Source organism: Grammomys surdaster, unplaced genomic scaffold, assembly GCF_004785775.1.
Source record: "Grammomys surdaster isolate TR1022 unplaced genomic scaffold, NIH_TR_1.0 125704, whole genome shotgun sequence".
In the NCBI taxonomy this organism is placed as follows: domain Eukaryota; kingdom Metazoa; phylum Chordata; class Mammalia; order Rodentia; family Muridae; genus Grammomys; species Grammomys surdaster.
Genome location: NW_021620539.1, coordinates 1,051,038 through 1,064,626, shown reverse-complemented (window position 1 = coordinate 1,064,626; position 13,589 = coordinate 1,051,038). Strand labels below are relative to the sequence as shown.

General features: G+C 43.3%; 1 protein-coding gene across 1 annotated transcript in view; it reads right to left on the bottom strand.

Moving 5' to 3' along the window:
* Positions 1–13,352, bottom strand: part of Arhgap31 (Rho GTPase activating protein 31) — a 71,527-nt gene extending 58,175 nt beyond the window's left edge. The window contains exon 1 of the mRNA XM_028788157.1: positions 13,133–13,352. Within this exon, the coding sequence (XP_028643990.1) occupies positions 13,133–13,352 (220 nt within the window). The remainder of the gene's footprint in view (positions 1–13,132) is intronic.
* Positions 13,353–13,589: the final 237 nt, after the last annotated feature.

The window sequence follows — 13,589 nt, the reverse complement described above, 5'->3', positions numbered from 1 at the left end:
AAAAAAAAAAAAACAAAAAAAAAAGAAAGAAAAGAAAGACTAAATATAAGTGGACAAGCAAGGGCTGAACACAGGTGATGCTCACACATTAGGAAACAATTAGGCATAAAGCTAATTGTTCTTCTAATTCTAATTTTGTTATAGATTTTTTTATGATTTTGGTAGTGGATAAATGCATAAAGTATACTCAGTTCTGAAAGTGTAATATTTAAAGGGAAGCTTCATGGTTTCTGTTCCGTATGCCTGATCCATATAGAAGTTAACTGAGTTGTGTAGACTTTCAGGACTGGCTAATTTTAGCTTGTGATGTTTTTGTTTATTTGCAAGATTTTTTTTTAAATAATAAATTTTATAAAATTTAAAAAAATTAAAAGGCATTGCTCATGCTTCAAGTTTACACAGGAATGTACTTGAAAGATTTAGAGTCATGCTTTCTCAGTGGATGGAACTCCTTGTTCATCGTTAGAAGTGTGCTTCAAGGTTCACAGTGTTAATCTGGGAATATTTTTTTCTTGATATCTGTGCGACCTCGAGTAAAGCTCTTGGCCTCTTAGTGCCTTGGTGGCCTCATCTGCCAAATGAAGAGAAACGTAACTATCTCATACCATTGCTGAGCAGAGTAAATGAGGTAACAGACAAAATACTCTGACCAGTGCCTGACAAGTCACAGCACTGGGGTACAGGTTTGATGCCATCATGATTGTCACCCCATCTTCATCATCTTCATTATCTTCATCATCATCATCACTGTCATCGTCACCACCATCATCATTGTCACCATCATCACCATCATTGTCACATCATCATAGTCAATATCATCATCATCATTGTCACTACACCACCACCATCATCATCATTGTCACCATCATCACCATTGTCCCCAACACTACCATCATCATTGTCACCATCATCACCATTGTCACCAACACTACCATCATCACTGTTATTATCACCATCATCACCATTGCCTCCGCCACCACCACCATCAACGGGCAGCCGCTTAAGAGACTGTGAATGCCTTGTCCTCGGTGCAGCTTTCCCATGTTCCACAATTACACGATGCTTCTCTCGCCTTCGCTCTTGTCCCATTCAAACATAAGCTCGCTTGCATTTGCTAATTATGTCCGTTTCCTCTAATAATTACCAACAGCACCGCTGCTCTGCTCGTGGTACCTAGCATATAGCAGTTGCTTGTTGGGTAATTATTTCAGTCCAGTCTCTCCAAATGCAGTTTGGAGTCTTCTTACTCTTTGTCTGCCTCTGATCCCAAACAGCTAAAATAACATCTATGTTGTCTGATACTCAGTTTTGTAATCTTTTACAAAAATCAAAACTTTTGTCTTTCAGCAAGCATTTATAAACCCTGTTAGGGACTTGCAAGAAAAGAAAAAAATCGGATGTTCTCATGCAATTCACACATAGAAGGAAGGCCCCTGTAGACATTAGGGAAGCTCCTTTCACCAGCTAAATGAACAGGGAAGAGGTGGGGAAGAAGAGTGATCTTGTAATTCTGAAAAATAATCAAAATATGTACCCAGGCACATACTGGCGGTCTTGTGAAAACTGCAAGAGAAAATAATAGGTTTGAGAATATCCTAGATATTATTGGCCAAATGGTCAACAAAATTAGACCCATTTAACCTGTCCCTGAAGACTGCACCTTTGGCTTTTGTAGGGAGTGGTGTCCAGGACGAGCAATGAACATCTGGATGGTTATGGCATATCCATGGTGTTTGGTGAAATCCTCACAGCACCCTATACTCCAAGAATTATTATTCTCATAAAAACTGTCAACAAAATAGCTTCCTTGTCCCACCATATAGCTGAGAAATGGCCTGGGCTCTGTCCATCCTACACTAAATGCACTCTTACCAGACACGAAACCCTTCTGAAATGAGGGGTTTTGGGGAGAGATACACTGGGAGATCCCCATGGCTCTCTAGCTGCAGGATGCTACTAGAGCTCATAATTTATATGAAAAAAAATGAGAAGAAAATCAGCTACCTTGAGCCATGGCCAAACCAGAGTCAGAGTAGCTCCTAACAGCTGAGGCCCTCCCTCTCTTGTTTTTAAAAGTCAGTTCAGCTCTTTTACTGGAAAATTACTAATCCCTACATACCAGACACACCACGCATGTGCTGCAAATGTATGGCTCAACCAAACTAAAAATACTGTAAGACATGTGTCTCGTTGTGGATTTAATTTTTATTTTGTCGTGGTGGATGGTACAAACGCCTTTCCCCGGGCTTCTCATCTGGAAACCTCGTCACTGAAATGTCTGCTCACGTCGTTTGTGTATTCTCCAGTGGGATTGCCCTTTCTCTTTTTCTTCTGAGGTTGAAAATTTCTTTCCATGTTCTATGTCAGGTTTGTGGTTTGCATACATCTTCTCCTTTCCTGCAGATGGCCTTTTCATCTCTTAGCAGAGTCTTTTTGTTGGACAATTATTTTTTTTTTATCTTCAGCGAATCTGGGTATATCAGATTGTAGATGATGCTTTGGGTGCCCAATGCTTAAGAGTTTCTTTGGCTAACCATGGATTCCAAAGAGTTTCTTTAATTAAAAAAAAAGACTTAAGGTTTTGCGCTTTAAGTCTGCGGTCACTTTTCAGGGCTGGAGGGACAGCTCAGTAGTCAAGGCCATGCACTCCCACTGTTCTTGTGGAGAACCCGAGTTGGTTCCCAGCACCTACAATGGCCCTCACAGCCTCCTGTAAGTACAGCTCCAGGGACTCCAACACACTCTTCTGACCTCTTCCAGTGCTCGCATGCAGGTACGAATTCCCACACAGAGACTCACTTTCATTATTTACTAAAAATAACAACAAAATCTTTTAAAGATCTGTAATCACTTTTAGTCTAACTTTTTATAAAGCATAAGCTGTACATGAAGATTCTTTCTTTTTCTTTTTCTTTTTTTTTGCTTTGTTTTCAGACAGAGTCTCAGGTAGCTAGAGGTCTAGGCTCAAACTTTCTCCGCATCTAAGATTGGCCTTGAACTCCTGATCCTCGAATCCACCCCAGCCCCCCACCCAATTTCTAAATTATAGGTTTGTCTCGCCATGCCTAGTTTAAGCTTCATTTTAATCCACGAATCCAAATTTCTTAAGGACCATTTCTTGGAAAGCGTCTCCTTCTTCCATTGCACTATTTACATACGCCTGTAAAAATTGCTTGATGGAACTGGCGTGAGAGCCATTTCTAGGATTTTCACTGTGCTCCACTGATCCACATGCACACCTTTAGCTGATACGGCGCTGTGTTTAGACGTGGCTACATACTAGGTCTTAATAGTGAGAAGAGCGGCCCTTCATACTTTATTCTTCGTGTCTAAGATTGTTCTAGTTACTTCATTGCTGGTGGGGTTTTCCCCTCACATGAATCATAGAATAAGATTGTGTTTATTTACAAAAAGAAAAAAAAACCCTGCTTGTATTAAACAAGTAAGTGAGTTTAAGGAAAAAAAACGACATCTTTACTCTGCTCGATTTATAAGATCTTTCCTTCTCCATCTTTCTAATTGCCACCCTGAGGGAGAGCATGAGAAGCCGACGCCTGTCCTTCTTGGCCAGTTTTACAACCACATTTTTGGATCGTGGTCTTCTGTTGTCTCCATTCATGCTAAGTGTGTATGAACTTTGGGCTCTCCTCCATCGGGGTGCCTTGTCATTCAGGAATCCCAAACTTCTCTCTTCTCCAGACTCCAGCCTGGGTCACCCTCCTATTCAAGCCCTTAGAGCTTCCAATGCTTCCTCAGCCTTGATAACCCAGGTTCTTCTCGACTTTCCTTGCCAGAAATTCCAGTCTGGTTCTTGCCTTCCAGTTCAGGCTTACTCCGTGCAAAAAAAACCAGTTCCAAAATAACGTGTTTGGTTTGTACATGTTTGTATACCGTGGTGGCCTAGGACATCTGTCACACTGAAGAGGCCATTGGTTTACTTTCTGTTTGTTTGAAATAGGTCTCACATAGCCCTTGAACTTGTTACATGATTAAGGACGGCTTTGAACTCCCGATTCCCTGCTTCCACTTCCCAATTGCTGGGATTAAAGTGTGTGGAACCATGCCTAGCTAGAGCAGGACATTTATAGTGCTACTCACTCTGTGGGATGGAATTATGCTCAGTTGTAAGCATATCAATACAGTTACTGGTTAACAAATAATGTAATTTTACTCTAATTAATATGTTATTATTGTATGTATGTGTCTGACACTCATGTGTGGGTGTTGTTTTCACAATGCACATGTGGAGGTCAGAGGGCAACACTGTGGAGTTGGATCACTCCATCTCCCTTTATGAAGGTCCCCCAGATCGACTTCAGGTCGGTGGGCTTTTGTGACAAGTACCTTTACCTGCTGAGCCATCTCACCAGCCCTTCACTAACATTCTAGTTTAAAGTTATGTAAACACAGCAAAATAATTCATATGTGAAGTAAAATTTGCACGTGTAAAATAAAGATCTTTAAGTTTGTATGTATTATTTCATTATTTTAAATTTTTGGCTTAAGTAAAGAAACTGTAAGCAGTACCACACCACTCCATTCCATGTTCTGCTTCTCCCCTCCGTTTATAATCATTACGCTAGTTTGGCTAATTCCATCATCATTACTTGAGTGACTACTATGTAGAAACAGGGATTCACAAAGCATACCTGCAGCAAAGTCCGACTGTCAATGCCAGGAAGAATGAGCACATAGTTAAAATGACTCCACATGTATCAGGGCGGGCTGTAACTTAGGTCTTCGAATCATAGCCAAAAAGAATGCAAAACTTATTACAGAATAAACCCTAAGAGTCTACTTATCGTGCAAGAACTAGTAAAAAAAAAATACACCATCATGTTAATGTTATCTAGGCATATGTTATTAAAATTCATGGGACTTAAAAATGCTAACCTAGTTTTAACATAGGAGCAGCAATTCCATTCCTAAGTATGTCCATGCAAGAGAGATAAAAACATACATTCAGGGCCAGGGATAGAGTGCATGCCTAGCAAGGATAAAGCCGTGGATCTGATCCCTAGCTCCCTAGGACCCCATAAAAACTCAAACAAAAGAAAACCAGCTGCTCACACAAAAGCATCATAAATGTTAATAGTAAAAATAGAAAAACTCCAATGTTCATCAGATGCTGACAAATTACCTCTGGTATGTATGTCCACACAGTAGAATACAACTTGCTATAAAAGGGACTTGAGACGCAATGCTTAGGCATGAATGGATTTTGAAAATATTATGTTATATGCAAGAAGTCACATCTAAAATATCGCATACTTATAGTGTCATCCATGTGACATGTCCAGAGTAGGGAATTGTACAGAGATAGAGAGCACATTGGTAGCCACCTAGGGCTGGAAAGAGTATACAGGAAGTCAAATGGAGTCACTGTGAGGGTCAGGAAAACATTCTGAAATGGCCTACAGTCAGGGCTTGTACAGCTGAAGACTAGTACCATGTCCACTTAAAAGGGTGAGTTATAGCGTATGTAAATGTTATATTGTAAAACCCAACAAAACTTCTTTTAAAAGCAACAACAGTTAACAGGCAACTGTTTGAAGTTGAGACTAATGAAGCATTTTGGAGACAGGGAATAGTTTACCACAGTCATTGTTGGATTAGGGTGCATGGCGGCTAAGGAAAGTGGAGCCTTTCCTGCTGACTGTTTGCACTGCCATACTCAAGTGCCTCACAGACGCGTGTGTGTTTAGGTCAGGTGTGTGGGGACCTCTCCCCATCTGTCACACTTGAACTACATAATTTTCACAGCCTATCTAATGATGGGGCAACAGAAGAAATTATTCGCATAGTTAGAATGGAAAAAAAAAGTGAGCACCTGTCTGGAAGGGGGAGGATTGACAACCCTTGAGTCTTCTGTTGCTGTTTTATCTTGAAGCCACTGTTTGTAAGTGCACTTAACCTAGGATCTAGCTCTCTCAGCCAGCCCGTGAGCCCTGTGCTCTGGACCTGGGAATAGGACACTGGTAGGAATGCTTGCTGTTCTTCCCAGTTCCAACGCACTCAGGAGTCCCATTTCTGTAACCATAGAGATCATGCACCAGAATTGTCTCACCCTTGGGCCACAGACCAATGCCCTTCCTTCAGAATCTGGAGCCCCACTGCAGTGCCAATGCTGTGGAGTGCTGCGGAGTCCGTGAGTGTTCCTCCATAAGCCTCTTTCCCCTGAGTCCCTCTCTCCCCAAACTCACCTCTCTTACCCAGGAAGACCATGTTTCCTTGGAGTTTCTCAACCCTGCCTTATTCTGGCCATCCATCCACTCCTCCAACCCCATTGGCCCAGGGGAGTGTATTTCTCTACCTTAGAGATTCAGATTAGGGTTCTTAGAAAACCTTACTTTCTGTGATGGTTTGTATTCGCTTGGCCCAGGGAGTGGCACTATTAGGAGGTGTAGCCTTGTTGGAGTAGGTGTGTCACTGTGGGTGTGGGCTTAAGACTCTTACCCCAGCTGCCTGGAAGTCAGTCTAGTAGCCTTCAGATGAAGATGGAGAACTCTCCGCTCTGACTGCCTGACCCAATTAAATGTTGTCCATACAAGGCAAAATGCCTTGGTCATGGTGTCTGTTTGCAGCAGTAAAACCTTAACTAAGACACTTTCTTTTGGGCAATGTCGCAAGTGGTGGCCAGTTCCTGTGCTATCCCAGGCTGGCTTTATAGCTGAGGGTGACATTACACTTCTGATCCTCTTACCCCAAAACTTCTAAAAGAACTTTTTTTTTTTTTTTGGTTTTTCGAGGCAGAGTTTCTCTGTGTAGCCCTGGCTGTCCTGGAACTCACTCTGTAGAACAGGCTGGCCTCAAACTCAGAAATCCGCCTTCCTCTGCCTCCCAAGTGCTGGGATTAAAGGCGTGCGCCACCACCGCCCGGCTTAAAAGAACTTTTACATACATTGTCATCTATGATTCTTGCAAATTTTGGAAGCTAGACATGATCTCGGGTTTAGAAAAGTCTCAGAGGTTAACTAGCTGGTCTCAAGTCACACAGTCACTCACTGGAAGAACTGTGACAGACATTCATAGTTCCTGCTTCCTGTTCCAGTTTAATATTGCACAGAGGGGCAAACCTCAGTGAAATTATAGTCTACATGAACTATTGTGAGCCAGGCTTGGAGCCTAACCACTACTTTAGATTTCTTTTTGTTTTTGGTTTTAAACCATGGGAAAATGCATTTCAAATCTCAAGCAATCAACATACCAACATTCTTCTAAAGCATAAGTCTTTCATTTGGGGTGGTGTTTGTTGTCTCTTACCGAAGAGTTGATTTTTATTGATTCCATTAACACATCGGTTAGGGCCAAAAAAGGAGGACTGGAAAATAAAGACCCATTGCTCATTAGATGTTTCTTCAAATTACGTTTTCTTAAAGCTTGGCAGTGGTGGCACATGCCCTTAATCCCAGCAGCACCTAGGAGGCAGAGGCAGGCAGATCCCTGTGAGTTCGAGGCCAGCCTGTTTGACTGAGGGAGTTCCCGGACAGCCAGGGCTCCACAGAGAAACCGTGTCTCAAACAAACAAAAGTGACTTTTTTATTTAAGTGAATTTTTTATTTATAGCACATGATTTCTCTTGTTCAAGTTATCTCAGTTTTGGGGAAGTAATAGGTCCTTGATAAATATCTATTGAATTCATTTAAAAATACATTTTAAGGATGGCTGTCTCAGCAGGTAAAGGCGCTGGCTACTAAGCCTGATGACCCAAGTTTGATCTCTGGGACCCACGTGGTGGAAGAGAAGGACCAAGCAGGAACCAGCATGATGGAAGGAGAAAACTGATTCCTTCAATATGTGCTCTGGCTGTGTCACTATAGCCTGTACACACACACACACACACACACACACACACACACACACACAGGAACGCATGCACGCACAAGCATACAGAGAAATCAAGATGTAACACGATTATTTTTGTTTTACTGAACATAGTTTTTGTGCATATTTTTGAGGCCCACTGTGACGTTTCCACATGTGTATGTAATCAGTAGTGATCTGAGTAACAGGCATATCTAAATATACGCATTTTTAATGTTAGGAACATTCAAAATCATTATCAAGAAAGTTACTTAATTTCTCAGAGCCCCTGTTTCCTCTGTAGAGTACAGGGAACATTATTATAATAAGAGATTCCTGTAAGAGTTACATAAATGATGCCTGCCTGTAGTAAGAAGCATTGGACATGGTCTAGGATTGGCTTGGAGTGAATGTGGAATACTGCTGTTGTTTAGAACAGGCAATCAACCTGGCTGACTTGAAAACTTGTAAGTAGAACCTGGACCACTCCCCTAGTGGCCAGTCCTTGTTTGTCTGCAGTGCCCTCCTTTCCATTCTGAGTGTTCCCCAATATGGTGGCAAGTTATATGGTCACCCTATCTAGAGATGGGTGGCTGGCGGGTCCCAAGAGATGTGACTTCAAAGGGACAGCGCAGTCCCGAGGACAGCGCTCTTAATCATAGGAAAATCTAGCCTTTGTTAGGAGTATCGTCAGTGGGCTGAGAGCTACTGTTTGGATGTTTCCAGAAGCAATGCCTAGGTTCCTGTTGAGAGTCTGAAGCCAGGATAGAGCTTGCCAGGATCTAGGGAGCCCAGCCAAAGGAACCAGCAGTCACACATTTTCTGGTTAGGCAGAACTTTGTCAAGGGGCCAGGCCACAAGGGCAGGGTGGGGGCTGGAGAGGGGGCCAAGACAGCAAGCCAAACAGGAGGTGAAGGGAAGCCAGGAGACAAGGTGTCAGGGACACTAGTAAGGGGGACCAGCAAGGTGCCGGAAGGGCAATGGGTTTTGTTAGACTGGGGCTTCAGTCACTCCTCTGGGGCCTGGCTCCATCCTTCCTCATGTTTAAAAGGACCGAGGCATTGTCTAGCACATATCCGGGTACACCCTCTCTGCTGCTGTGCCCATGTGCCAGCGTTGAGCAGTGACTCTGTCAGGGCTAATGGGGGCAAGCACCAAGCGGTCCTTTAACCCTTCCACAGCATGGCTTCCTTCCATCCCTGTTGGTGCTGAGTTCCATAAACAGCATGGGAGGACGGTTTCAGTTTTATCCAAGTATCAAAATTCTCACTAAATAATGACTCACTTCTCACAAGTGAAGCTCCATGGTCAACACTAAAGAGGCATGGTGTGGGAGGGCAAGAATAGGGGATGGCAGGCAGAGCAAGGTCCCGTCAGCTTGTGCATCTTCCTGACTGAATCCTTACTCAACCCATGTCACTCCTTTATAGCCATTTCCTCATCTGCTGAGCCAGATGTTCACTGTCCTGAACACAGGGAGAGAGCTCAGAAACAGATGCAAGCATCCCAAAGACTGGGGCTGCCACCCAGTGCGCCCCACAGGATAGGTACTTTGTAAAGTTATCACTCTTTGTAAGACAAAAGTCCAGAAAAAAGTGATATTATGTTTCTAAAAAAGAATGTAGTCCAGCTAAATATGACACACAGGTTCTAGTATTTCTGAATGAGGATGACTCAAAATACCGTGAAATTATCTCTTTAAATTGTGGGTAGCGTGTTCATGGGAGTTGCTAATTCTGTCTTCGTCTGGAATTACAAAACAGAAGAGACAAATCCCAAAGTGTGGGATAAACACTTGGAGCTATTGCTCTAGAATATAATATTAATATTTTGTGTGGGGTGAGTAGTTGCATGCAGTTTGTACACACATGTGTAGGTGCATCGACTATGCATAAGCACGTGGAGGTCAGAGGTCAACACTGGGTGTCTTCCTGGATTGCTTTACCTTTTAAAAAAGTATTTTTTATTTCTGCTTTATGTGTATGAGTGTTCTGTATTTCATCTGTATGAGTATGTGCATCACATGCCTGCATGGTGCCTATGGAGGCCAGAAGAAAGTATTGGATCCCCTGGAACTGGAACAGATAGTTATGGGCCATCATGTGGATGCTGGGAATTGAACCTGGCCCTCTGTAAGAGCAACAAGTGCTCTGAACTGCTGAAACGTCTCTCCAGTCCCTCTAACTTATTTTTTGAAATAGAGTTTCTCACTAAACCCGAGCTAGGCAATTTGGCTAGACTGGCTGTCCATAAAGACCACAGGGGCTCCACCTTCTCTATTTCCCCAGAACTGCATTACAGATTCAAGGCACTGTACCCAGCTTGTATGTGGGTTGCTGGAGATCTGAACTCAGGTCCTCATGCAAGAACAGCAAACATTTTACCTAGTGCACCCTCTCCCCGATCAACAGGACATTAATATTTGTGGAAATTCAGAGCCTCCTTTTGAGAAGAAAGGAAAATATCATTTGAACCAGAACACCAGGGTATGTTGTTTTGGGTCATGAATTTCCAATATGTTGATCAAACAGTGCCTTTGATCAGGGCATGGTAGTTTTACACAGAATCACCCTGAGCCCTGCAATCTACTGAGCCTGGCTCTTGTCCAAGTTGGCCCTGGCTGATTCTGTAAAACCTTAGGCAAGTGCCACTCATCCCGTGTCCTCAAGTGGAGAATGGAAACATCTGTGTCCACCTATTAGGTTAAAGGAAGCAACGTCTGCCTGCTTTCTACGATACAGAAGAGACAGGATTAAATAAAGGTTCTCATAAACGTAATAAAAGGGATTTGACTTCTTTTCTAGCATTGCCAGGAACTCAGAGACCAAGGCTAGGACAATTATCTGCTACTCAGTGTGAGCACCTGAGCTGAAACAGCTAAAACAGCTAACACAGTCATTCCACATTAATAGAAACACAGGGTCTGAAACATGTGCGTGTGCGTGTGCGTGTGTGAAATGCCTGCACAGTCCCTTCCACTGCTTTAAGAAGCTTTTATATTAATGGAAAATCAATGGGAGATCAGATTGTTTAGAGATGTGGTTCTCAACCTTCCTAATGCTCTGACCCTTTAATATAGTACCTTACATTGTGGTGACCCCAACCATAAAACTATTTTCATTCCTATTCATAACTCTAATTTCACTATTGTTGTGATTATATATATTATGTATATTGTTATGATATTATAATTATATGATATGCAGGACATCTGATAGGTACCCCTGTGAAAGGGCTGTTCAACTCCAAAGAGGTCACAACCCACAGGTTGAGAATCACCAATGCAAAGACTGTCTTGTGTAGAGAAGGGTTAAGGGCACTGGGAAATTTTACCTGGAAAAGAGAATTCTGAATTCAAAGTGCTGTTTTAGACTATTTGAGAATTTCAAATAGAACTAGGTGAACCTATAGTCTCTGTGACTCCCTAGATCAAACCAGAACTTAAAGGCAGAGTTAGGGAAGCTGCTGTTTGGCTCAGTCATGTGGCACTCCTACAAGGGCATAGGCTACACTGAGGAGACAGGATCCTGTCTCTACATGTGACTGAACAAAGCTGTTGGCCCCCTGACTCCAAAAAATTTCCCAGAGTCAGCTACCCTATGAGGTGTCATTAGACAATTAGCCCTTACTAGGACTCTGGTTTCTACAATCCTGTGAAAATTGTCTCCTGTTATATCATGGTCTATAAATATCAAGTTTTTCCAAATGCTTGTTCGAGGTGAATATCCTTGAACATTGTAGGTGGATTCAGAAACCTCAGATAATTGTCATTAGTATAGAATTAATATTTGAGTTCCTGGGAGTTGCCCACCCTCCCAAACTTCTACCTCAGCTCAGCATGGAGTCAGAGTTCTACTCATTTACTCTTTTGTCTAAAAATTAGAATATTTTAAAAAGTAAAGTGTTTTTTTAAAATGTAAAACCTTTAAGCAGTTGGTATCACTTGCTTAACTCTTTCCACTTTTCGTCTTCTCTCTCGTCTTTCTGAAGTTCAGAGCACACCGTTCATGGACGGAGGGATTTACTACAGAAGGAAACAGTAGAGGGCTCATTTTGACTGCCTTTTTCCTACAAACACAACAGTGAAGATTACGTCGGCTATCTCATGTCAAGCATGGAGTCCTGCAGAAATGTGACCGAGGACAGACACAGTGTCCCATTATTCAGCACAGGGACCCTGGGGCGGCTCCAGGACCCCGTGGTCTAGCTTGTTTGGTTAGGAGCAGACTATTAGAAGTGGCCGTTTGAAACATGTCAGCAGTTTCAGAGTTGCACCCAATGACATTTTAATCTGAAAAATTATAAACAACTCCACTCCTCCCACCCCCATGCCACCTCCCGAGGAATGCTCAGCGGGGTGGATGTGAAGGAGCCATTGATAAGGATGGCAGCTTTCAGGGCCCCAGCTGGGAGAGAGTTTGACAGCTGAGATTACTTTTAATGCTTTCAAAGACACACACTCAACAGACACATTGAGACACAGGCCACAGATCTGTTACACATGACGTGCACACAGCACACACACTGAGGTACAACTTCTAAGTGTGTGAAAGATAAAGACATTCAGAAGCCAAAACCCTTCTTCCAGAGCATAGATATTTTGTACAAGCATGGTACTCCGAGATTGTCTCCATCTTTATCTTTTTACAGATAGAGAAGCCAGGGATCCAAGAGAGGGCGGTGACTTAGCATTATCAGACAATTACGCTTTTAGAATCCCTGATTCTGACTAGAGTTTACTATGTGATCATAGAAAATAAATATCTGTACTAAACAATGATGAAACAACCCTAAAGACAGCCAAGAAGACTGATGGCTGGAAATACTGGTCCATCTCTCAGAAGAAGACACGTGGTACCTCAATGCACCCCATTTTTCAGCCACTGCAACACAGTGCTGAAAAATGTGCTCACAGTGGATCAGGCAATAGCCTTGGTCCTTCTCACGAAGCTAGCTGGCTTAGCGGCTCACAAAATGGTGGAAATGGTTATATAATCTTTCACCTCTCTGGGATCTCTGGACCCTCGAACGATAAGAAGTCGCACAAGGGGAAACAAAGGAACCTATCTTCTCATTTTCCCTGAGTGAACCCGTTCCCTTTGAGCATTGCTTGCTCATTTCCCTCATCACATCACTGGCTGGAGCCATGAGATCAGTTGGAATAATCGGATAATTGAAGTATCGACTGCCCCAGCTGATTATATGAAGCAACTGGTTCATTGAGTCACAGACGATGTCGGAAAAGCCGTCCGGCAGACACAGCCCCATTCTCCTCTCCTCTGTAACTGGTCAGTGTCTGCCTGTTTACCCAGACAGGGTCTTCATTTACCCCGTTCTTCAGCACTAGGGAGGCCTCGTACAATGACGCTTGGACGGTGTTCCAGTGAGGGCGCTGTGCATGGACGCCTCTCCATCCGCTCATGTTCAGTCCCAGAACAGTCTGTCCTTTCATGGCACCGAGGAATGAGCTCCAGTTCTGTGCGCGGGCACGCAGGGCATCCTCTGTCTGAGAGCCAAGGCCTGTTCCCAAGTTCCCCGATGGTAGCCATGGACACGGCTGCATGGGGGTGGAAGGCCTGTGAGAGGTCTTTGTCTCTGGAGTCTCTGTGGAGGGAGGCCACGGACAGCTGGCTTCTGGGCCCACCAAAGACAGGAAAGGGATGGTAAGAGACTGGGCCAGGTGTGGATCCACTGCAGACAGCATCCCAAGCTTTCCATCTCGCCTCTAACACTGTTGCCGTTGTATGACAACTGTGTGTGGTTCTGGTCATGCAGCCATACGTAGG